The following is a 22071-nucleotide window of genomic DNA, read 5'->3' on the forward strand; positions in this document are numbered from 1 at the left end:
CTTTTCCCTTCTCCCTTTTCTCTCCCTCTCTCTTACTCTCCTCTCTACACCCTTCTCTCCCTCTCCTCACTCTCCCCAATCTTTCCACTTCTCCCCTCTCTCCCCCTCACTCTCACCTCTATCGCCTCTCTCCCCTCACTCCCCTCTCTCCCCCTCCCTCTCCCTCTCTGCTCCTCTGTCCATCTATCCCTCTGACCCCTCTCTCACTCCCTCCTCTCTCCCCCCACTCTACCCCCTCTTTAACCCCCTTTCCCCTCACTCCTCTTTCCCCTCTCTCTCCCCCTCTATCCACCTCTATCGCCTTCTCTCCCCTCACTCCACCTAACACTCCACTCCTACTCACCACTCTATCTCCCCACTCCCTGCTCTATCTCCCCGCTCTCTCTCCTTTCTCGATCCCCTTTTAATCTCCCCCCTTCTCTCACATCTCGCTCCCCCCGCTCTCCCCCATTCTCTCCCCTCTCTCCACCATTCTCTCCCCTCTCTTTCCCCTCTCTCTCCCCCTCTTTTCCCTCTGTCTCTGCCCTCTCTCCCCTTTCTCTCCACCTTACTCCCACTCTCTTCCCCTTTTTCCCCCCTCCCCCTCTCTCTCCCCACCCTCCCCCTCTGTCTCCCCTTCTGTCTCCCCATCTCTCCCCTTCTCCCCTCTCTTTCCCCTCTCTCTCCCCTTCTCTCTCCTCCTTTTCCCCCTCATTCTCCCCTTTAACTCCCTCTCCCCCCCTCTCTCCATCTCTCTCTCACCCTCTCTCTCCTCCTCTCTCCACTCTCTCTCCCCCTCTCCCCCCCTCTCTCCCTTCTCTCTCCGCTCTGTCCCCTCTCTCTCCACCTTCACTCCCCCTCTTTCCTCTCTCCTCCACTCACTCCCCTCTCTCCTCTCTCCCCCTCTTTTCCCTCTGTCTCTGCCCTCTCTCCCCTTTCTCTCCACCTTACTCCCACTCTCTTCCCCTTTTTCCCCCCTCCCCTCTCTCTCCCCACCCTCCCCCTCTGTCTCCCCCTTCTGTCTCTCCCATCTCTCCCCTTCTCCCCTCTCTTTCCCCTCTCTCTCCCCTTCTCTCTCCTCCTTTTTGCCCCTCATTCTCCCCTTCCACTCTCTACCCCCCTCTCCCCTTCTCTCCTTCTCCTCTCACCCCCTCCCCCTCTCTCTCCCCCTCTCTCTCCCCCTTCTCTCTCCCCTCTCTCTCCTCTCTCTCTATCTTCACTCCCCCTCTTTCCTCTCTCCTCCACTCACTTACCTCTCTCAAACTCTCTTCTCTCTCTCCCCTTCACTCCCTCCCCATATTTCCCCTTCTTTCCCCTCTCTCTCTCACCTCCCTGTCTCTCTCCCCATTTCTTCCCTCTCTCTCCCCTTCTCTCCCACATCTCTCCCCTCTCTCCTCTTCATTCTCCCTCCTCTCTTCCCCTCATCTCCCTCTCCCTCTCTCTCCCTCTCTCCCTCTCTCCCCCTCTCTCCCCCTCCCTCCCCTTCTCTGCTCCTCTATCCCCTCTGTCCCCTCTATCCCCTCTATCCCCTCTCTCACTCCCTCCTCTCTCCCCCCACTCTACCCCCTCTTTACCCCCTCTTTCCCCTCACTCCTCTCTTTCCCCCTCTATCCACCTCTATCCCCTTCTCTCCCCTCTCTCCACCTCACACTCCCTCCTACTCACCACTCTATCTCCCCCCTCCCTGCTCTATCTCCCCGCTCTCTCTCCTTTCTCGATCCCCTGTTAATCTCCCCCTCTCTCTCACTTCTCGCTCCCCCATCTCTCCCCCTCTCTCCTCTCTCTCCCCTTCTCTCCCCTCTCCCTCCTCTTCCTCTCCTCTCTCTCCCCTTATCTCTCTCCTTTCCCCCTCATTTCTCCCTTCTCCTACTCTCTCTACCCCTCTCTCCCTTTCTCCTCCTCTCTCTCCCTCCCCTTTCTCTCTTCCCCTCTCTCTCCCCCTCTCTCTCCCCTTCTCTCTCCCCATCTCTCTCCCCCTCTCTCCCTTCTCTCTCCCTTCTCTCCACCATTCCCCCTCTTTCCTCTCTCCTCCACTCACTCACCTCTCTCACCCTCTCCTCTCTCTCCCTTCACTCCATATTTCCCCTTCTTTGCCCCCCTCTCTCTCACCTCCCTGTCTCTCTCCCCATTTCTTCCCTCTCCCCTTCTCTCCCCTTCCCTCCCCTTCTCTCCCACCTCTCCCCTCTCTCCCCTTCATTCTCCCTCCTCTCTCCCCCCACTCTACCCCCTCTTTACCCCCTCTTTCCCCTCACCTCTCTTTCCCCTCTCTCTCCCCCTCTATCCCCTTCTCTCCCCTCTCTCCACCTTACACTCCACTCCTACTCACCACTCTATTTCCCCCCCTAACTGCTCTATCTCCCCGCTCTCTCTCCTTTCTTGATCCCCTGTTAATCTTCCCCTCTCTCTCATTTCTCCCTCACCCCCCCTCTCTCCACCATTCTCTCCTTCTCTCCCCCATTCTCTCCCCTCTCTCTCCCCCTCTTTTCCCTCTGTCTCTGCCTATCTCCCCTTTCTCTCCATCTTACTCCTACTCTTTTCCCCTTTTCCCTCCTCTCCCCCTCTCTCCCCCTCCATCTCCCCTCTCTCTCCCCACCCTCTCCCCCTCTGTCTCCCCCTCTGTCTCCACCTTCTGTCTCCCCATCTCTCCCCCTCTCTCTCTCCCCCTCTCTCCCTTCTCCCCTCTCTCCCTTCTCTCCTCTCTTTCCTCCACTCACTCACCTCTCTCACCCTCTCTCCCCTTCACAACCTCTCCATATTTCCCCTTCTTTCCCCTCTCTCTCACCTCCCTGTCTCTCTCCCCATTTCTTCCCTCTCTCTCCCCTTACCTCCCCTTCTCTCCCACATCTCTCCCCTCTCTCCCCTTCATTCTCCCTCCTCTCTCACCTCCCTCTCCCCTTTCTCTCCTCTCTCCCCCTTTCTCCCCTTTCTCCCCTTTCTCCCCATCTCTCCCCTCTCCCTCCCCTTCCTCCCCTTTCTCTCCCCTATCTCTCTCCTCCTTTTCCCCATTCTCCCCTTCTCCCACTCTCTCTCCCTCTCTTTCCCCTCTCTCTCCCCCTTCTATCCCATCTCTCTCCATTTTCTCCCCTCTCTCTAACCTCTCTCCCCCCTTTCAACCCTTCACCCCCTCTCTCCCCTTACCTCCCCTTCTCTCCCACATCTCTCCCCTCTCTCCCCTTCATTCTCCCTCCTCTCTCACCTCCCTCTCCCCTTTCTCCCCTCTCTCCCCTTCTCTCCCCTTCTCTCCCCTCTCCCACCCCTTCCTCCCCTCTCTCTCCCCTTCTCTCCCCTCTCCCTCCCCTTCCTCCCCTCTCTCTCCCCTATCTCTCTCCTCCTTTTCCCCATTCTCCCCTTCTCCCACTCTACCTCTCTTTCCCCCTCTCTCCCCCCTTCTATCCCATCTCTCTCCCTTTTCTCCCCTCTCTCTAACCTCTCTCCCCCTTTCAACCCTTCACCCCCTCTCTCCCCTTCTCTCTCCTTCTCCCCTGACCTCTCACTCCCCATCTCCTCTCTGTCCCCTCTCTCCTCTCTCCCCCTTTCCCTTTCTCTCCCCTCTCTCTCATTCTCTCCCCTCTTCCCCTCTCTTCCCCTCTCTTCCTGCACTATCTCCCCGGTCTCTCTCTCCCTTCTCGATGCCCTGTTAATCTTCCCCATCTCTCTCACTTCTCGCTCCCTCCTCTCTTTCCCCATTTTCTCTCCCACTCTTCTCTCTCCCCCATCTTTCCCTCTCTCCCCTCTCTCTGTCTCTCTCACTCTCTCCTCTCTCCACCCTTCTCTCCCTCTCCTCTCTCTCCCCAATCTTTCTCCTTCTCCCCTCTCTCCCCCTCACTCTCCCCTCTATCGCCTCGCACCCCTCACTCCCCTCTCTCCCCCTCTATCCACCTCTATCTCCCTTCTCTCTCCTCTCTCCACCTCACACTCCCCTCCTACTCACCACTCTATCTCCCCACTCCCTGCTCTATCTCCCCGCTCTCTCTCCTTTCTCGATCCCCTGTTAATCTTCCCCCTCTCCCTTTCCCTCCCTTCTACACCTCTCTCTCTCCCCTTTTCACCCCCTCTCTCCCCTCTCCACCTCTATCCTTCTCTCCCCCTCTCTCGCATCTCTACACCCTCTCCACCCACAATCCCCCCTCTCTCCCCCTCTCTTCCCCTCTCCCCCTCTCTCTCGCCTTCTCCCCTCTCTCTCTCTCCCCCTTTCCTTTCCTCCCCCTCTCCTTTCCACCCTCTCCCCCCTCCTTTCCTCCCTTTCTCTCCTCTCTCTTTCCCCCTCTCCCCCTCTCTCTCCCCTTCTCTCTTCCCCTCTGTCTCCCCCTCTGTCTCTGTCTCCCCCTCTCTCTCCCCCTCTCCCCCTCTCTCTCCCCCTCTCTCTCCCCTCTCTCTCCCCCTCTGTCCCCTTCTTCCCCTCTCTCCCTCTCTTCCCCTCCTCTCTCTCCCCCTCTCTCCCCTCTCTCTCCCCCACCTCTCCACCTCCCCCCTCTCTCCCCTCTCCCATCTCTCTCCCCCTTGCAACCCTTTACCCCCGCTCTCTCCTCCCCCTCCCCTCTCTTTCTCCCCCTCTCTTTTCACTCCCCCTTCCCTTCTTTCCCCCTCTGTCTTCTCTTTCCCCTCTCTCTCCCCTCTCTCCCCTTATCCCCTTCTCTCCCCTCTCTGCACCTCACTCTCCCACTCCTACTCACCCCTCTCTCCCTTCTCACTCCCCTTTCTATCCCATCTCTCTCCCCTTTTCTCCCCTCTTTCTAACCTCTCTCCTCCTCTCTCCCCCTTTCAACCCTTCACCCCTTCTCCCCTTCTCTCTCCTTCTCCCCCTCCCCTCTCACTCCCCCTCTACTCTCTCTCCCCTCTCTCCTGTCTCACCCCTCTCCCCTCATTCTCCCCCTCTCTCCCCCCCCTTGTCCGTCTTCTCCCCATGTCCCCTTCTCTCTCCTCTCTCTCCCCTTCTCTCCCCTCTCTCTCTCCCCTTCTCACCCCTCTCTCTCTCCCCCCTCTCCCTCTCTCTCCCCATCTCTCCCCTCTCTTTCCCCCTTCCCCCTTCCCCCACTCCACAGATGCAGGACGCAATGGGTTATGAACTACCCTGGGTTTATTTTGTCAGCCTCGTCATCTTTGGATCGTTCTTCGTCCTCAACCTGGTCCTGGGTGTGCTGAGTGGGTGAGCAGCCCACCTCCCCTCCCCTTCTCCCTCTCACCCCCCCCCTTCCCCTCACCCTCCCCCCTGCACTTCCCCTTTGCCTCTTATATTCTACAATCCGGCAAAAGCAGGAGACAGGGAGGTTTGCAGACACAGGGTAGGGGATGGGGCTCTCTGCATAATGGGGTGGGGGGTGGTAGGTGAGGGTGTGTGTATGGGGGGAGGATCCGACTCTCACCTGCTCGACCACCCAGCAGTGAGGGTCACAGTGGGTCATTCTCTGTCCCTCTTTTTCCTTTCTCCATTCACCTCCCTCTCTCCCTTCTCTCTCATACACTCTCTCCATACCTCTCTGTCTCCCCTTGGTCTAACTCCCCCCTCCCACCCACCCTCCTCTCTCCCCCTCCATCCCCTCCTCATCCTTTACTCCTCCCTATCCTGACTCCCTGCCCCACTCTCCCCCCGCTCTCTTTCTCCTTTTTCTCCCCTCTCTCCCCCTCCCCCTCTCCCCCACTCTCTCCTCCCCATCTCCTCTTCCTCTCTCTCTCTCTCCCCCTCTCTCCCTCTCTACCCCCTCTCTCCCTCTCTACCCCCTCTTCCCCCCTTCCCTCACCCCCTCTCTCTCCCCTGTCTCCATTCCACCCCCCCCCACCCACCAAAGGGAGTTCTCCAAGGAGCGAGAGAAGGCGAAAGCTCGGGGCGACTTCCAGAGGTTGAGGGAGAAGCAGCAGATGGAAGATGACCTGAGGGGATATTTGGACTGGATCATGCAGGCCGAGGACATTGACCCCGAGGAGGAGGAGGAGTGCAGCCGACGTGAGCTGGCAGGGAGAGGGGAGAGGGTGGGGGGCAGAGTGGGGAGGAAAGAGGCGCAGAGGGTGAGGGGGGAGAGAGGGGGTGGAGAGAGGGGGTGGAGAGAGAGAGAGAGGGAGAGGGGGTGTGGAGAGGGAGAGTGGAATGGGGAGAGAGGGAGAGGGGGATGGGGAGAGAAGGGGAGAGGGGGATGGGGAGAGAGAGGGAGAGGGGGATGGGGAGAGAAGGGTGGTCAGGGCTAGGAGGGTGGCGACAGGGGAGAGAGAGAGGGAGGGGAGATGGGGAGAGTTGGGGAGACAGGGAGGGGGAGAGGATGGAGAGAGGGAAAGACCAAGGGGGAAGAGAGGAGTGGGGAGAGAGAGGGGAGTGTGGGTTAGGAGAGGGGAGTGTGAGGGGGCAAGAGGGAGAGAGGGGGTGGTTGAGAGGAGAGGTATGTAGAGAGTGAGGTATGGAGTGAATGAGGGATGGATGGAGTGTGTGGGATGGGAGGGGTAGAGGGAGGGAGTGAGGGAAGAAGGGTGCTTGAACCCCCCCCCCAACCCTCTCTCCAGGCGTAACCAACCCCCAACCCACTCCACTGCTCCATCCATCCACTCTGGAAAGGGTGAGGGCAGGTTTGCACCAGGGATAAGTTATCGGGCGTGTGGAGGAAACTGGTGACATTCTCTCTAAACTCTTCCTCTCTTTCTGTTCTCCCACACCCCCCCCACTCCTGCCCTCATTCTTCCCCACATCCACTCTGTTCCCTCCCTCACACTCTTGCATTATATCCTTACCTCCATTGCTCACGCCCTTCCTCTCCTTTGATCCCCTCCCTCCCTCCATTCCCTCTGCTCTTTGACAATATCCCTCCATCCAACATCCTCCTTTGCTGCCTCACTCCCCCTCTCCCTTATCTCTGCCCCCACTTCATCCCTCCCTTACTCTCACCTCCCCTCCATCCTCACTCACAACACCCCTCCATCCCTCCATCCCCCTCCCCTTCCCTTCAACCCTCTCCCCCTCCCTCCCTCCATTCCTCTGCCTCCCTTGGTCACCACTCCACTCCCTCTGCCCCTCCCTCCATCACTCCATCTATCACTACCTCTATCCCTCCCTCTCCATCCCTCAATCCCTCCCTCCATCCACTCTCTCACCATCCCTCCTTCCCTACTCTCCCTCCATCACTAAATCCCTCCCTCCATCCTTCTCTTCCTCCCTCACTCACTCTCCATCCCTCCATCCCTCCCTCCTTCCCTTTGTACCCCCCTCCCTCCCCACCCCCTCGGCCCCGGGTACCAAGGTGTTACCATGGCCGACCTGGCCAACAAGAAGAGAGGAAAGCTTGGATGGTTTACAGCCTCCAGCGAGACGCACGGTAGGTCGAGGGGTGCCTGAACGGGGGTGGGGGGGAGGTGGGGAGGGGAGTAGGGTGGGACAGGGAGACCGACCGCCTCTAATGTACCACCCTTCGTCCCACAGCCAGCTTTCCCGCCAGTGAAACCGGCTCCAGTAACACAGAGCCTGGGGTCGAGGAGGAAGAAGCAGGATGTTGTACCATTATACTGTGAGTGGGGGGTCTCCCCGCACCGTCCTGTCACACACTCCCCCCGCACCGTCACGTCAAACACTCCTCCTGCACTGTTCCACCATACATTTCCTCACACCATCCCGTCACACACTCCCCCCCCCACTGTCCCATCACACACTCCCCCCCCCCACTGTTCCATCACACACTCCCCCCGCACCGTCACGTCAAACATTCCTCCTGCACTGTCCTGCCATACTCTTCCTCACACCATCCTGTCACACACTCCCCCCCCACTGTCCCATCACACACTCCCCCCTACTGTCCCGTCACACTCTCTCCGCACCATCATGTCAAGCACTCCTCCCACACCATCCCACCATACACTTCCTCACACCGTCCCGTCACACACTACCCATCACACACTACCCCCCCACTGTCTCATCACACATTCCCCCCACTCTCTCCGCACCATCACGTCATACACTCCTCCCCCACTGTCACGTCACACACTCCCCCTCCACCATAACGTCACACACTCCCCCCGCATTGTCCTGTCACACACTCCCCCCCACCATCCCGTCACACACTCCCCCCCACCATCCCGTCACACACACCTAATCATCTTCTTGTCCCTTCACAGAATGAAACTCTCTAAGTCCAGCCTGTGGTAAGTCGAAGAGATGTAATTCCCACATGTTGGCATCTGTGAATATTAACAGTGTTCACAATGTGGACCCTGCTCTCCCTCTCCTCCTTTCCCTCCCTTGATCCCTCTCTCTACTCCTCTCTATTCCTCCCTCCTCTATTTCTCCCTTCACTCTCTGAACAGGCCTTTTGGCCCTTCTAGTTTCTATCAAACTATCATTCTGTCTTGTCCCGCTGACCTACACCCAGTCCATCCCCCTCCTATCCATGTATCAGTCCAAATTCTTCTTAAATGTTAAAATCCAATCTTCAGTCACCACTTCAGCTCGTTCCGCACTCTCTATGGGAAGAAATTCCCCCTAAACTTTTCTCCTTTCACCCTTAACCTTTGGTTTGAATCTCACTGACCCTCAGTGGGAAAAAGACGACCTACGTTTATTCTGTCTATCCCCCTCATAATTTTAAACACCTCGATCAAATCTCTCTCATTCTTCTACGCTCCAGGGAATAAAGTCCAAACCTGTTTAATCTTTCCCTGTAACTCAGTTATATCCCAGTACATCTTCTCTGCCCTCTTTCTATCTTATTGATCTCCTTCCTGTAGTTCGGTGACCAAAACTGCTCACAATTCTCCAAATTTGGACTCACCAATGTCTTATACAACTTTACCATCACATCCCAAATCCTGGACTCAATACGTTGATTTATGAAGGCCAATATGCCAAGTGTTCTCTGTACGACCCTGTCCACCTGTGACGCCACCTGTGACAGATCACTCTGTTCTACCGCATTCCTCAGTGCCCGACCATTCACCGTGTACGTCCTTTCTTGGTTTGTCCTTCCAAAATGCAAACTCCATCTGCCATTTTGCAGCCCATTTTGCCAGCTGGTCCAGATCCCTCTGCAAGCTTCGCAAACCTTTGCAGTTGAGGGTTATAGGTGTGAAGGAGTAGGTGGAGTAGGATTATATGGGCCGGCACAGCATCATGAGCCAAATGGCCTGTTCTAACACAATCTGTTCAATTTAAATGGCATTTTGGGAGGTTTAAATTAGTGGGAATGTTGTGGAGCAGATGGGGTCTGGGGAGTGTTGTGGGGCAGAGGGGTCTGGCAAAGTGTTGTGGAAGAGGGGTCTGGGGGATTGTTGTGGGTCAGAGGGATCTGGAGGAGTGCTGTGGGGCAGAGGGATCTGGGGGAGTGTTGTATTCATAAGAGTCGGAGATCGGGTGGGCGACCATCGCCTGTTTCCCAGGGCAGGATCAGCAAACACCAGAGAACGTTTGTACGAAGTGAAGGGAGGGAAGTGTAGGGGGAAGTTTTTTTTAAACGCAAATGGTTGGAGGGACCTGTGATGCTTTGCCGTGTGTCTGTGAAGGAGGCTGGAACATTGTGGTCATTTAAGAGACTCTTGTACACATGCCTGGAAAGACCATCGAAGTTTAATGTTTAAATTTGTCAGATCAGATCCTGTTCATTGTGACATAAATAGCTCCGAACGTAATATTACACCAAATTCCCTTCTCTTTGCCGTAAGTCAAAGAGTTGCCACGACTCGCGCCCGAGCCCCAGACCCGAACCTCCCACACAGTAAGCGCCCCCTCGACCCCAGCAGTGGTACTCTGTCCCTGTTCCCGCCCGCAAGTCGCCCTTGGCTGCTGCGCTGATCGCCGACCCGTTGTGTCAACGGAGTGGGGGGGGGTGTGTTCTCTCCGTTTCTGGTGACCCACGTCGGATCCACTACTACCCCAGGGTCTGCACCCCCCCTCACCCACCCCGTATCCGCTGTCGAGCATAGGTGTCGCCATCTTGGGTCCCGTGGGGTCTGTATTGACAATAACCGCACCAGCAGTGCGAGTATAAGACAGCTTAAATAAACTAATATGTTCATTAAGAGGTCTTGTTTCTCTGCAAGATGAACCTGGAAGGCTGGACTGTAGCTCTGGACTGCTTTATATATAAGGTCACCGGGATGACGCTTGGTGACCGAGTGGCGTAATTACATATCACCACAGGGTTGAGGTACTTTAAAAAAAATACATTGTGGGCTCATTTAACAGCCAGCACATTGGCAGATCTGAGCAGTAGGACCCAGCATAGCAGCCCCGTGTCTCCACTCTCAGCTCCCCCAGGGTCCGGATATTTTTATTAGCCCAGAGGGCTTTTGCAGGTTTACAGAGGTGAGGGAGGGGGGTGGGGGTTTCGTGGACCAGGTTCACTCAGCCTCTCCTTCCCCATTCCCTCAGCAAGTGCCTACGGCGGTGGAACCGGCGGATCCGGGCGAGGTGCCGGACCGGGGTGAAGTCGGTGACGTGCTACTGGGTGGTGCTGCTGCTGGTGTTCCTCAACACGGCCACCATCGCCTCCGAGCACCATCAACAGCCCGAATGGCTCACACAGGTCCACGGTGAGTGGTCTCCCTCCCTCCCCTCCTCAGCCCTTCATCCCTTCCTTCACTCCCCTCCCCTCTTCTCACCTCCCTTCCCCTTCTCTCTCCCCTTACATCCCCCTCTCTCTCCCCTTACATCCCCCTCTCTCTCCTTCTCCCCTCTCTCCCTCCTCCTCTCACCCCCTCCCTTTCCCCCTCTGTCTCCCCTCTCTCCCCAACCCCCGCTCTCCCCACCCCCGCTCTCCCCACCCCCGCTTCCCCCACCCCCGCTCTCCCCCACCCCGCTCTCCCCCACCCCCGCTCTCCCCCACCCCCGCTCTCCCCCACCCCCGCTCTCCCCCACCCCCGCTCTCCCCCACCCCCGCTCTCCCCCACCCCGCTCTCCCCCACCCCCGCTCTCCCCCCAACCCCTGCTCTCCCCCCCAACCCCAGCTCCCCCCCTACCCACTTTTCCCCCCTCTCTCCTCTCCCCCCCACTCTCCCAGTCGCTCTGACCTTCTTCTTTCCTCAACAGACATTGCCAACAAGGTATTGCTGGCCCTATTCACCATGGAGATGCTGTTGAAGATGTACAGCCTGGGCCTCACGGCATATTTTGTCTCCTTCTTCAACCGCTTTGACTGTTTCGTGGTGTGTGGGGGCATCGCGGAGACGGTGCTGGTCGAGTTCCAAATCCTGCCGCCGCTGGGGATCTCCGTACTGCGCTGTGTGAGGCTGCTCAGGGTCTTCAAGGTCACCCGGTGGGTGCTAACCTCCTTGCCCCACCTCCCCCCGACCTCCCACCCCTCATACACCCCAGTCCGCCTGTTCCCCTAACTCCCCCTCACCCACCCCCTCTTCCTCCCCCTCATCCTCTCTCTCCCCTCACTGCCCCTTGCCACCCCCTCTCCCTCCCCCTTGCTCCCCCTCTCCCACCCCTCACTCTCCCCTTCTCTTGCTCCCCCTCCTCACTCACCCACTCTCGCTCCCCCACTCCCCCTCTTGCCCTCTATTCCCCCTCTCTCCTCCGCTCCATCCCTCCTACTACTTTCCACCTCCTTCCTGCCCCCTGACCCTCGACCCCAGCCCCTTGAAATTTTCCCTGCAGAATGAGGGAGATTGAAAACTTGGGGCAGAATAACAACCTTGTCCTCAATGTTACCAAAATCAAGGAGCTGATGGTTGACGTCAGGTAGAGAAAACTAGAGGTGAATGATCCAATGATCGTTGGGGGATTGGAGGAAGGAGAGGATGAGCACATTTAAGGTTCCTGTGAGTCACTCTCTCGGAGGATCTTCCTGGACCCAACACACCGATGAAGAAAGCCTGTCCACGCCTCATCTTCTCAGGAGTTTGCGGAGGTTCTGTTCGACACCGCAAACTCCGGCGAATTTCTACAGAGGCGCAGCGGAAACTGCTGGCCGGCCTGGTACAGTGGGGGGGAGGGGGCACCAAAATGTCACGAATGTCACAGGCAAAACCCTCCCCCACCGTTGGGAACATCTATGGGGGAGCCCTGCTGTTGGAGAGCAGCGGGGATCCCCACCACCCAGCGCACACTCTGTTCTCTCTGTTACTGTCAGGAAAGAGGTTCAGGGGCTACAAGACTCACACCCCCAGGTCCAGGAACAGCTGCTCCACCATCAGACTCCTCAACGAAAAACTCAATCAGGGACTCAAATTAGTCACTTTAGTGATTTTTCTCTCTCTGTATTGCGCAATTAGTTCCCATTTTGTTATCTATTGATGTTGAGGACCGTTTATTTTTTGCCTACCAATTCATAGTAATTCTGCCTCGCCAGCAGGAGAAAGGGAATCTCAGCGTTGTATGTGATGCCGTGTATGTGCTCTGACAGTAAATCTGCTCCTGTTCACACTTCTGCCCCATGACTGCGTCACCAGATCCAGACCCAACAGTGACACGCCGGTCGTCGGCCTCATCAACAACTAGGAGTTGTGGTTCCAGAGAAGAGGCGGAAAACCTCGTACGTGGTGTGAGAGTGATAACCGGAGTCTCAACACGGACAAGGAGATGATCGTGGTCTTCAGGGGGACCAGGAATGACCCACCCCCTCCCTCCACTACACATCAACAACTCTGCGGTGGCGGAGGAGTCACTTGTTGGAGTAGTGGCCGGTCAGGGAATTCCAGCCCTCTCTGGAAAAGTTGGAAAAAAATGCACAAAACACGAAGGTACAAGAATAAAAATTAAAACAAAGTAAAAGTAAAGGTGAGAAGAAAATGGCAGCGAAGAGAGAAAAGTCAAAAGCAACGGGAAGAAGAGAAGATGAAAGAATGTCGGAAGAAGAAGGTGAAGGCCTACCTGTCCGAGGAGGCCCGCCGCGGAGAGAGAAGCCCACTCCCTAAGGTCGGTGGAAGTCCCGAGTTCGGGGCTACAAAAATGGCTCGCGGAGCCGAGTAAAAGTGCGCAACCGCACATGAAAAAAAAACACACTGACGGGAGGGGGGAACAGCTGAGGAGTCGATCTCTACAGCTGAGAGTGACAGCTACAACATAGCAACGGGAAGAGAACATAGAAAATAACGAGAACAAGAAAGAAGAGAGCAAAAAGAAAACAAGGAAACAACAGATGGCCAACCCAGAGGAAGAAGAAGAAGAACATAGAGAAATGGAAGAAGAAGGGAAAGGCAGGACTATGGACATATATTCTTTTAAAGAATATATGGAATCAGTGAAAGAATGGCAATTACAAGAATTTAATGAGATAAAAAGAAGAATTAAGAGTGCAGAAGAAAAAATGAATAAAATAGAATTGGTCATATCAGAGATAGGAAAAAGAGTGGATAATGTGGAAGAACGAGAAATAATTGTAGAAATGGAAGTAGAGGAATTAAAAGAGAAATTAGAAGAATCTAATAAAAAGCGGCACATGAGCTGTTAGCTCAGAAGATAGATATAATGGAAAACTATAATAGAAGAAATAATATAAAGATAGTGGGCCTTAAGGAAGATGAAGAAGGCAAGAATATGAGAGAATTTATAAAAGATTGGATCCCCAGGGTCCTAGGAAGACCAGAATTACAGGAAGAAATGGAAATAGAGAGGGCACATGGAACATTAGCCTCGAAACCACAACCGCAGCAAAAACCAAGATCCATTTTAGTAAAATTCTTAAGATATACAACAAGAGAAAATATATTGGAGAAAGCAATGAAGAAAATAAGAGAAAACAAAAAGCCACTGGAATATAAAGGTCAAAAAATTTTTTCTCTATCCAGACATAAGTTTTGAACTCCTGAAGAAGAGGAAGGAGTTCAATACAGCAAAAACGATCCTATGGAAAAAAGGATATCTTTCTTTGGCTTGGCTTCGCGGACGAAGATTTATGGAGGGGGTAAAAAGTCCACGTCAGCTGCAGGCTCGTTTGTGGCTGACAAGTCCGATGCGGGACAGGCAGACACGATTGCAGCGGTTGCAGGGGAAAATTGGTTGGTTGGGGTTGGGTGTTGGGTTTTTCCTCCTTTGCCTTTTGTCAGTGAGGTGGGCTCTGCGGTCTTCTTCAAAGGAGGTTGCTGCCCGCCAAACTGTGAGGCGCCAAGATGCACGGTTTGAGGCGTTATCAGCCCACTGGCGGTGGTCAATGTGGCAGGCACCAAGAGATTTCTTTAGGCAGTCCTTGTACCTTTTCTTTGGTGCACCTCTGTCACGGTGGCCAGTGGAGAGCTCTCCATATAACACGATCTTGGGAAGGCGATGGTCCTCCATTCTGGAGACGTGACCCATCCAGCGCAGCTGGATCTTCAGCAGCGTGGACTCGATGCTGTCGACCTCTGCCATCTCGAGTACTTCGACGTTAGGGATGTAAGCGCTCCAATGGATGTTGAGGATGGAGCGGAGACAACGGTGGTGGAAGCGTTCTAGGAGCCGTAGGTGGTGCCGGTAGAGGACCCATGATTCGGAGCCGAACAGGAGTGTGGGTATGACAACGGCTCTGTATACGCTTATCTTTGTGAGGTTTTTCAGTTGGTTGTTTTTCCAGACTCTTTTGTGTAGTCTTCCAAAGGCGCTATTTGCCTTGGCGAGTCTGTTGTCTATCTCATTGTCGATCCTTGCATCTGATGAAATGGTGCAGCCGAGATAGGTAAACTGGTTGACCGTTTTGAGTTTTGTGTGCCCGATGGAGATGTGGGGGGGCTGGTAGTCATGGTGGGGAGCTGGCTGATTTATGTTAAAGTACCCAGCGGTACTTAAAATAGTAATTCCAGGGCAACAAAACAGACTATTCTCGGATCCAGAGGAAGCACGAAAATTTGCAAAAGAACTACAAAACAAGCAGAGAGATGAAGACATGTAATGAGAGTAAAAATGACCACGAACTATATGTATGTGTGTATATGGGTAAAAATATACATATATATATATATATAGATGTGTATGTATATATGTGTGTACATGAGTGTATCCGTATTTAGAGGAAAATATATAGTGTATAGATAAAAATTAATAAGGAAATGAAAGGGAATAGAGGAAATAAGGAGGGAATTAAAAGAGTGATCTTTGTTATATATGAAAATTGAAATCTTTTCTGGGGGGGCTGGGTGGGGAGGAGTTACGGTCACTGCAAAATCAGTTGACGCTTGCGAGTGAATTCGCAAATCCAAATGGAGATGGGAGATGTGGTTGCCCGACAAGGGATAAAGGGCAACTCAGGAGGGGGAGGGAAGAATGGGGTTAAAGAAGTTTTAAATAGCAGAATAAGGAAAATGTTTGATGTTTTAGAAATGTTGTCTTATAAAGTGTTCAAAACAAGAAAGCAGAAATGGATAAGAAGGAAAGGTGATGATGAAGAAACGGAAAGGGAAGATAAACAAAGTATGAAATGGCTACGTTGAACTATATGACTTTAAATATTAACGGAATACATAACCAAATCAAAAGGAAGAAACTGCTAAATTTACTGAAAAAAGAAAAAATTGATATAGCATTCGTGCAAGAAACACATTTAACTGAAATGGAGCATAAGAAATTAAAGAGAGATTGGGTAGGACATGTAACAGCAGCGTCATATAATTCAAAAGCAAGAGGAGTAGCTATATTAATCAGTAAAAATGTACCAATTAAAATAGAAGAGGAAATAATAGATCCAGCAGGGAGATATGTAATGATAAAATGTCAGATATATTCGGAGTTTTGGAATCTACTCAATGTATATTCACCTAACAAAGAAGATCAAAAGGTTATGCAAGATATTTTTTTGAAGATAGCAGACACGCAAGGGAACATATTAATAGGAGGGGATTTCAACCTTAATTTGGATTCAAATATGGATAAAACTGGGAAAAAAATTAACAGAAAGGACAAAGTAACCAAATTTATAATTAAATCAATGCAAGAAATGCAACTTTTGGATATATGGAGGAAACAACACCCAAAGGAAAAGGAATTTTCATATTATTCAGGTAGACATAAAACATACTCAAGAATAGACCTATTCCTGTTATCAGCTCGTATGCAAGACAGAGTAAGAAAAACAGAATATAAAGCTAGAATATTATCGGACCACTCACCCCTGATATTGACAATAGAGTTAGAGGACATCCCTCCAAGAATGTATAGATGGAAATTAAACTCCATGCTACTTAAAAGGCAGGATTTTAGAGAATTCATTGAAAGACAAATTAAAATGTACTTTGAAATAATTACGGAATCAGTGAAAGATAAATTTATACTATGGGACGCAATGAAAGCGTTCATCAGAGGGCAAATAATAAGTTATGTAACCAAGATGAAGAAGGACTATAATCAGGAAACAGAGCAGTTGGAAAGGGAAATAGTAAATATAGAAAAAGAAGTAGCAATGAAGGAAGACACAACTAAAAGAAGAGAATTGGCAGATAAAAAAAAATATGAAACACTACAAACATATAAGGTGGAGAAGAACATAATGAAGACAAAACAGAAATATTATGAACTAGGAGAAAAAACGCACAAAATTCTAGCATGGCAGCTTAAGACAGAACAAGCTAAGAAAATGGTATTGGCATCAAGAAAAAAAGACAAACAAATCACATATAATCCAACGGAGATTAATGAAAACTTTAGAGAATTCTATGAACAATTATATCAAACTGAAAATGACGAGAAAGAAGACGAAATAGATGAATTTTTAACTAAAATTGAACTACCAAAATTACAAATAGAGGAACAAAATAAATTAACAGTATCATTTGAAATAGTAGAAATACAAGAGATAATAAAAAAAACTACCAAATAATAAAACACCAGGAGAGGATGGATTCCCAATAGAATTCTATAAAACATTTAAAGATTTATTAATTCCTCCCCTCCTGGAAGTAATTAACCAGATTGACAAAACACAAAGCTTACCAGATTCATGTAAAACAGCAATAATTACAGTAATACCAAAGCAAGGGAAAGATCCACTCGCACCAGCGTCATATAGACCAATATCATTACTTAACACAGATTATAAGATAATAGCTAAACTATTAGCAAACAGATTAGCAGATTATGTACCTAAAATGGTAAATCTAGACCAAACTGGATTTATTAAAAAAAGACGGACAACAGACAATATTTGTAAATTTATTAACTTAATTCATGCAGTAGAAGGGAGTAAAGCGCCAACAGTAGCAGTTGCTTTAGATGCAGAGAAGGCCTTTGACAGAGTAGAATAGCATTATTTATTCAAAGTATTGCAAAAATTCAGTTTACCAGAGAAGTATATTAATTGGATTAAAGCATTATATAAGGGGCCATTGGCGAAAGTGACAGTAAATGGATATATATCAAAGCAATTTAATTTAAGCAGATCAACAAGGCAGGGATGCCCACTATCACCCTTATTGTTTGCGTTAGCTATAGAACCACTAGCAGAATTGATAAGAACAGAAAATAATATAAAAGGGATAAAAATAAAAGACAAGGAATATAAAATCAGTTTATTTGCGGATGATGTTATAGTATACTTAACAGAACCAGAACTATCAATAAAAGAATTATATAAGAAATTGAAGGAATATGGAGAAGTGTCGGGTTACAAGATCAATGTAAATAAAAGTGAAGCAATGCCTATGAATAATGCGGATTTCTCAAAATTTAAGAAGGAATCACCATTTAGATGGCAAATGCAAGCAATAAGATACCTAGGTGTACAAATAAACAAAAATCTCGGCCAACTATATAAACTCAATTATTATCCACTAATGAAAAAATTACAGGACGATTTAGAGCATTGGAAAGATTTACCACTAACACTAATAGGAAGGATAAACTGCATTAAAATGAACATTTTTCCAAGGATATTATACCTATTTCAGGCATTGCCAATACAACTGACAGAGAAATTCTTCAAGGAGTTAAAGAAAATAGTAAGGAAATTTTTATGGAAAGGGGGGAAACCGAGGATAGCACTAAATAAATTAACAGAATGGTATAAACAAGGAGGCTTACAACTGCCAAACTTTAAAAATTATTATAGAGCCGCACAATTAAGATACCTATCAGATTTTTATCAAACAAGGGAAAAGCCAGATTGGACTAGATTAGAACTAGATAAAATAGGAGAGAAGATACCTGAACATATATTATATAAATGGGATGAAAAATTGGTACAACGTAAGAGTTCTCCAGTATTACATCATCCGCTCAATATTTGGAAGAAGATTCATGTAGAAAGGAATAAAACAAATGACCAATTACCAAAACTAATACTGACGCAAAATCAGTTAATCCTTTTTACAATAGATAACCTTTCCTTTAGAGAATGGGAGAAAAAAGGGATCAAAAGAATAGAAAATTGCTTTTCAGGAAATAGATTATTATCCTTTGAACAAATGAAGGATAAATACAATATAACTCAAGATACAGTGTTGGCATATTACCAGCTGAGATCCTACTTGAAGGACAAATTAGGAAGCAGTCTGAGGTTACCAGAGGGAAGTAACTTTGATTATGTGATTACAGATACAATGATAATCAAAAAATTTATAACAAATATGTATATTAAACTGAAAGAAAATGAGAATGAGGAAACAAATGGTAAAACTAAACAAAAATGGGAATAAGATTTAAATATAAAGATAAAGAAGGAAACATGGGAGAAGTTATGCTCTGGAACTATGAGAAATACAATAAACACGAGGTTACGTATGATACAATATAACTGGATACACAGGCTATACATTACACCTCAAAAGTTAAATAAATGGGACCCAACAGTATCTGACAGATGTTTTCGTTGTAAAAAAGAAATGGGAACAACAATTCATGCAATTTGGACTTGTGAGAATGTAGAAACATTTTGGGAAGATCTAAACCAGATATTAAATAAAATTACAGAAAACAATATACCAAAAAACCCAGAGATCTTCCTCCTAAGTAACATAAAAAACAAAGAATTTGGACTTGATTTGGATGGTGCACAAAAAAGATTTGTTAAGATAGCTCTAGCTGTAGCAAAAAAATGTATTATGTCAACCTGGAAATTAGAAGATAATTGGAGAATACAACAATGGTATATAGAAATGAATAAATGTATTCCATTAGAAAAAATAACATATAATTTAAGAAATAATATTGAAATATTTGAACAAATATGGGAGCCATACATGAAACACAATAGAGAAAACCTACCGGGGACATTCACTACCTAAATTAACGAAAGGAGAAGGAAATGAAAAGAATTGACTCAGTGGAATTTCTTGTTTATTTTTATTGAGTGACAACATTGTTTGACTGGTTTAATGTATCTTAGATTTTGTACTTTAAAGGGGGGGAGGTAGGGAGGGCGGGATGGGAGGAAGGGTGGGAGAAAATGACACTGTATATATTTGAAAAGGAAAACGTATGTATCTTGGTCAATGTGGTTTATGGTGTGAAAAATAAAAATTTTTAAAAAAAATTTAAAAAAAACAACTTTGCGGTGAAGAGAGAATCAAGTCCCTTGGAGTCCACTTAATCATTGTGGACACTCAGCGTCTCCTTGCTGGTCAGGAAGGTGCGACAGCGACTGAGGCAGGCAAGGCCACTGGCCGCTTTCCTGTCAACCTGCTACAGGAGTGTCCTGGCCGGTTGTGTCACCGGGCAGAGAAATGGATCGGAGGTCAATCTGAAGGGACCGTAAGAGCGGCAGAGAGGTGTCCCCCGCTCCCGCCCCTTAGACAGGATCGTTGTCCGAAGAGGACATGCAAAACCGTCGACCCCTTCCCCCTTCCCCTCCCCCATCACAGACACATTTTCCAGTTGCTCCCATCGGGGAAGAGATCCAGGAGGATCAGAGCCGGCACCACCAGGCTGAGGAACAGCTTCTCCCCATGGGTTGAACGACCAAAGAAACGGCTTGTACTGACCCTCCGAGACTCTCATATTCACGGAACAATATTTATCTGTAGAGATGAATTCTTGTCCTGCGCGTGTCTGTATGTGCGTTACGTCTGACTGTGGGTCTGCGTGTTTTACATCGGAGAGTGCAATTTTGTCGGGTTGGACTTGTACAATCGGATGACAATGAAATCTGAAGATCCAAGATTCAATTTATCGTGTCTCATCAACTCGGAACTTTCGTCTGGCGTAAGGCAGACCGATTCGCCGTCAGCCGAGTTTGCCTGAGGTGCCTCTTATAGTCGGAGAGAAAGGGAGTTGGCCCACCACACCCCACCCCCCCCCCCAAAAGAGTCACCGAGGACTCCCCTCCCACAGCCCAAGCTCCAGGCCTGAACCAGCGCAGATCAGAAAGCCCTCGGCATTCCCCCCCCCCACCTTGCATCCTGATACCCCAGTGCAAGTCCCTTGACCACAGCCTCCAGCAGGTTTTTTTTCTTTTTAAACAGACCATCATTTTGGGGTGACCGCGTGTGGATTTTTGGGTCACCCCAAAATGATGGTCCGTTTAAAAAGAAAAAAAAAATTGCCCGGTGCTTCAGCAGAAGTCAATTAATTTTTATAAAAATACTTGTTATAACAGCGAAGACATTCTTTAGCACACAACGTTTGGAGCCTTCCACTGAGCTCTGGCTCTAAGCTGTCAGCATGACTTAGTGACAAGGATGTGCCTTTGTCAGCAAGCGCTGTTGTTTTTGTTGCTGCTGGTATGTTTTACAATTATTAATCTTCACTGTGGGTTTGGAGAGATAACATGTAGCCTGGAAACAGGTGAAAAGACATTTGCCCGCAGAGAGGCGCTGAGCCTAGTCTGTGCAGCTGCGGACAGAGCGACCGTTCTATCGAAGACTCTGCTTGGAAAAGGCGCCTGCTCAAACAAGCAGCTCTTTACTCACTCGCCTGCTTTTGGAAGACGGAGAAATGAAATTTCAAGCTGGGGTCTTGTCCTGCGGGAGTGACACCTCAGACTCGCCTGAGGTGGCGAGTGGAGCACCATTTGACGAGAAAGGACCGTGATCTCCCTCTCCTCAACACATGGGAGAAACACAGGAGCAAAGTGGCTGCGGGACAAGCTGACTCTTGGCAGTGCACTGACCATTTGCAATAGTCATTTTATCTCAGACCCCCTCGCCCGGGTTTGTGATATCACCGTGGAAGCCACGGGTTCTGTGACCTCCACGCAAGAGAGGGGAATTGTGTGTATGGGGGAGGGGCGGGAGAAGAGGGGGAAATCCCATTTGTATGAAGAAATAGTCCTCTGAAAACAACTCAACAAGAATTCGTGAGTTTTGAGAAATCTGCTGATTTGGCACCTCTTCTCCTGCATAACACCTTTTGAAGAATCTTGAATTTCAACAAAAAAGATTGATAGGACTGAACTTTGAAATGAACTTTTCGGTATCATGTCTGAGGTGCAAAGGTTTGAGATTTGCCCCACACACACACAGACACACACACACACACTCACACTCACACACACACTCACACTCACACTCACACCCTCACACACTTGCACACACACACACACACACACACACACAGAAACATACAAAGAAATACCCACACACACTCACACCCTCACACACTTGCACACACACAGATACACACACAAACACCAACATGTGTGCACACCCCCTCCCACACACACACACAGAAACATACCCACACAGATACACACACAGAAACACTCACACCCTCACACACACCCACACAGATACACATGCAGAAACACTCACACCCTCACACACACAGAAACACACCCACACACACACACACAGGCACATTTGCGCATAGTTGGGGTTAAGTAAGATTTTAGACTATTATTAAAAGTTATTGTGTGAAGAATACCCTGGTCTCGGCTGCTGGTCTGGGAGGTAACAGTCGCTGCTCAAACCTTCAGCTGGCAATGTTGGGGTCGTGAGTATTTTTGAACCGAGATCAATAACTTGTTTGAGAACAAAGCCGTAATCAAGGAGAAGATGGACCTGACCCTTTCCCCTCCCCTCCCCTCCCCTCCCCACTACAGGCATTGGACTGCCCTCAGCAACCTGGTGGCCTCACTGCTGAACTCTATGAAGTCCATCGCGTCGCTGCTACTCCTCCTCTTCCTCTTCATCGTCATCTTCTCCCTGCTTGGGATGCAGGTCTTTGGCGGCAAGTTCAACTTCGACGCCACGCAGACCAAGCGGAGCACCTTTGACACCTTCCCCCAGGCCCTGCTCACCGTCTTCCAGGTAGGTCCCTCTCCGGCCTGCTACCCCAGGAGGCTT

General features: G+C 49.9%; 1 protein-coding gene across 1 annotated transcript in view; it reads left to right on the forward strand.

The window, feature by feature from the left end:
* The first annotated feature begins 5021 nt into the window (after window positions 1-5021).
* The window catches only part of LOC138750613 (voltage-dependent L-type calcium channel subunit alpha-1F-like), a 77379-nt gene continuing 60329 nt past the window's right edge, over window positions 5022-22071 (forward strand). Inside the window, 8 exon segments of the mRNA XM_069912723.1 lie at window positions 5022-5125; window positions 5766-5920; window positions 7200-7274; window positions 7379-7463; window positions 8068-8094; window positions 10316-10476; window positions 10973-11198; window positions 21828-22035. Coding sequence (XP_069768824.1) covers window positions 5022-5125; window positions 5766-5920; window positions 7200-7274; window positions 7379-7463; window positions 8068-8094; window positions 10316-10476; window positions 10973-11198; window positions 21828-22035 — 1041 coding nt within the window.

Source organism: Narcine bancroftii, unplaced genomic scaffold (genome assembly GCF_036971445.1).
Source record: "Narcine bancroftii isolate sNarBan1 unplaced genomic scaffold, sNarBan1.hap1 Scaffold_193, whole genome shotgun sequence".
Taxonomy (NCBI): domain Eukaryota; kingdom Metazoa; phylum Chordata; class Chondrichthyes; order Torpediniformes; family Narcinidae; genus Narcine; species Narcine bancroftii.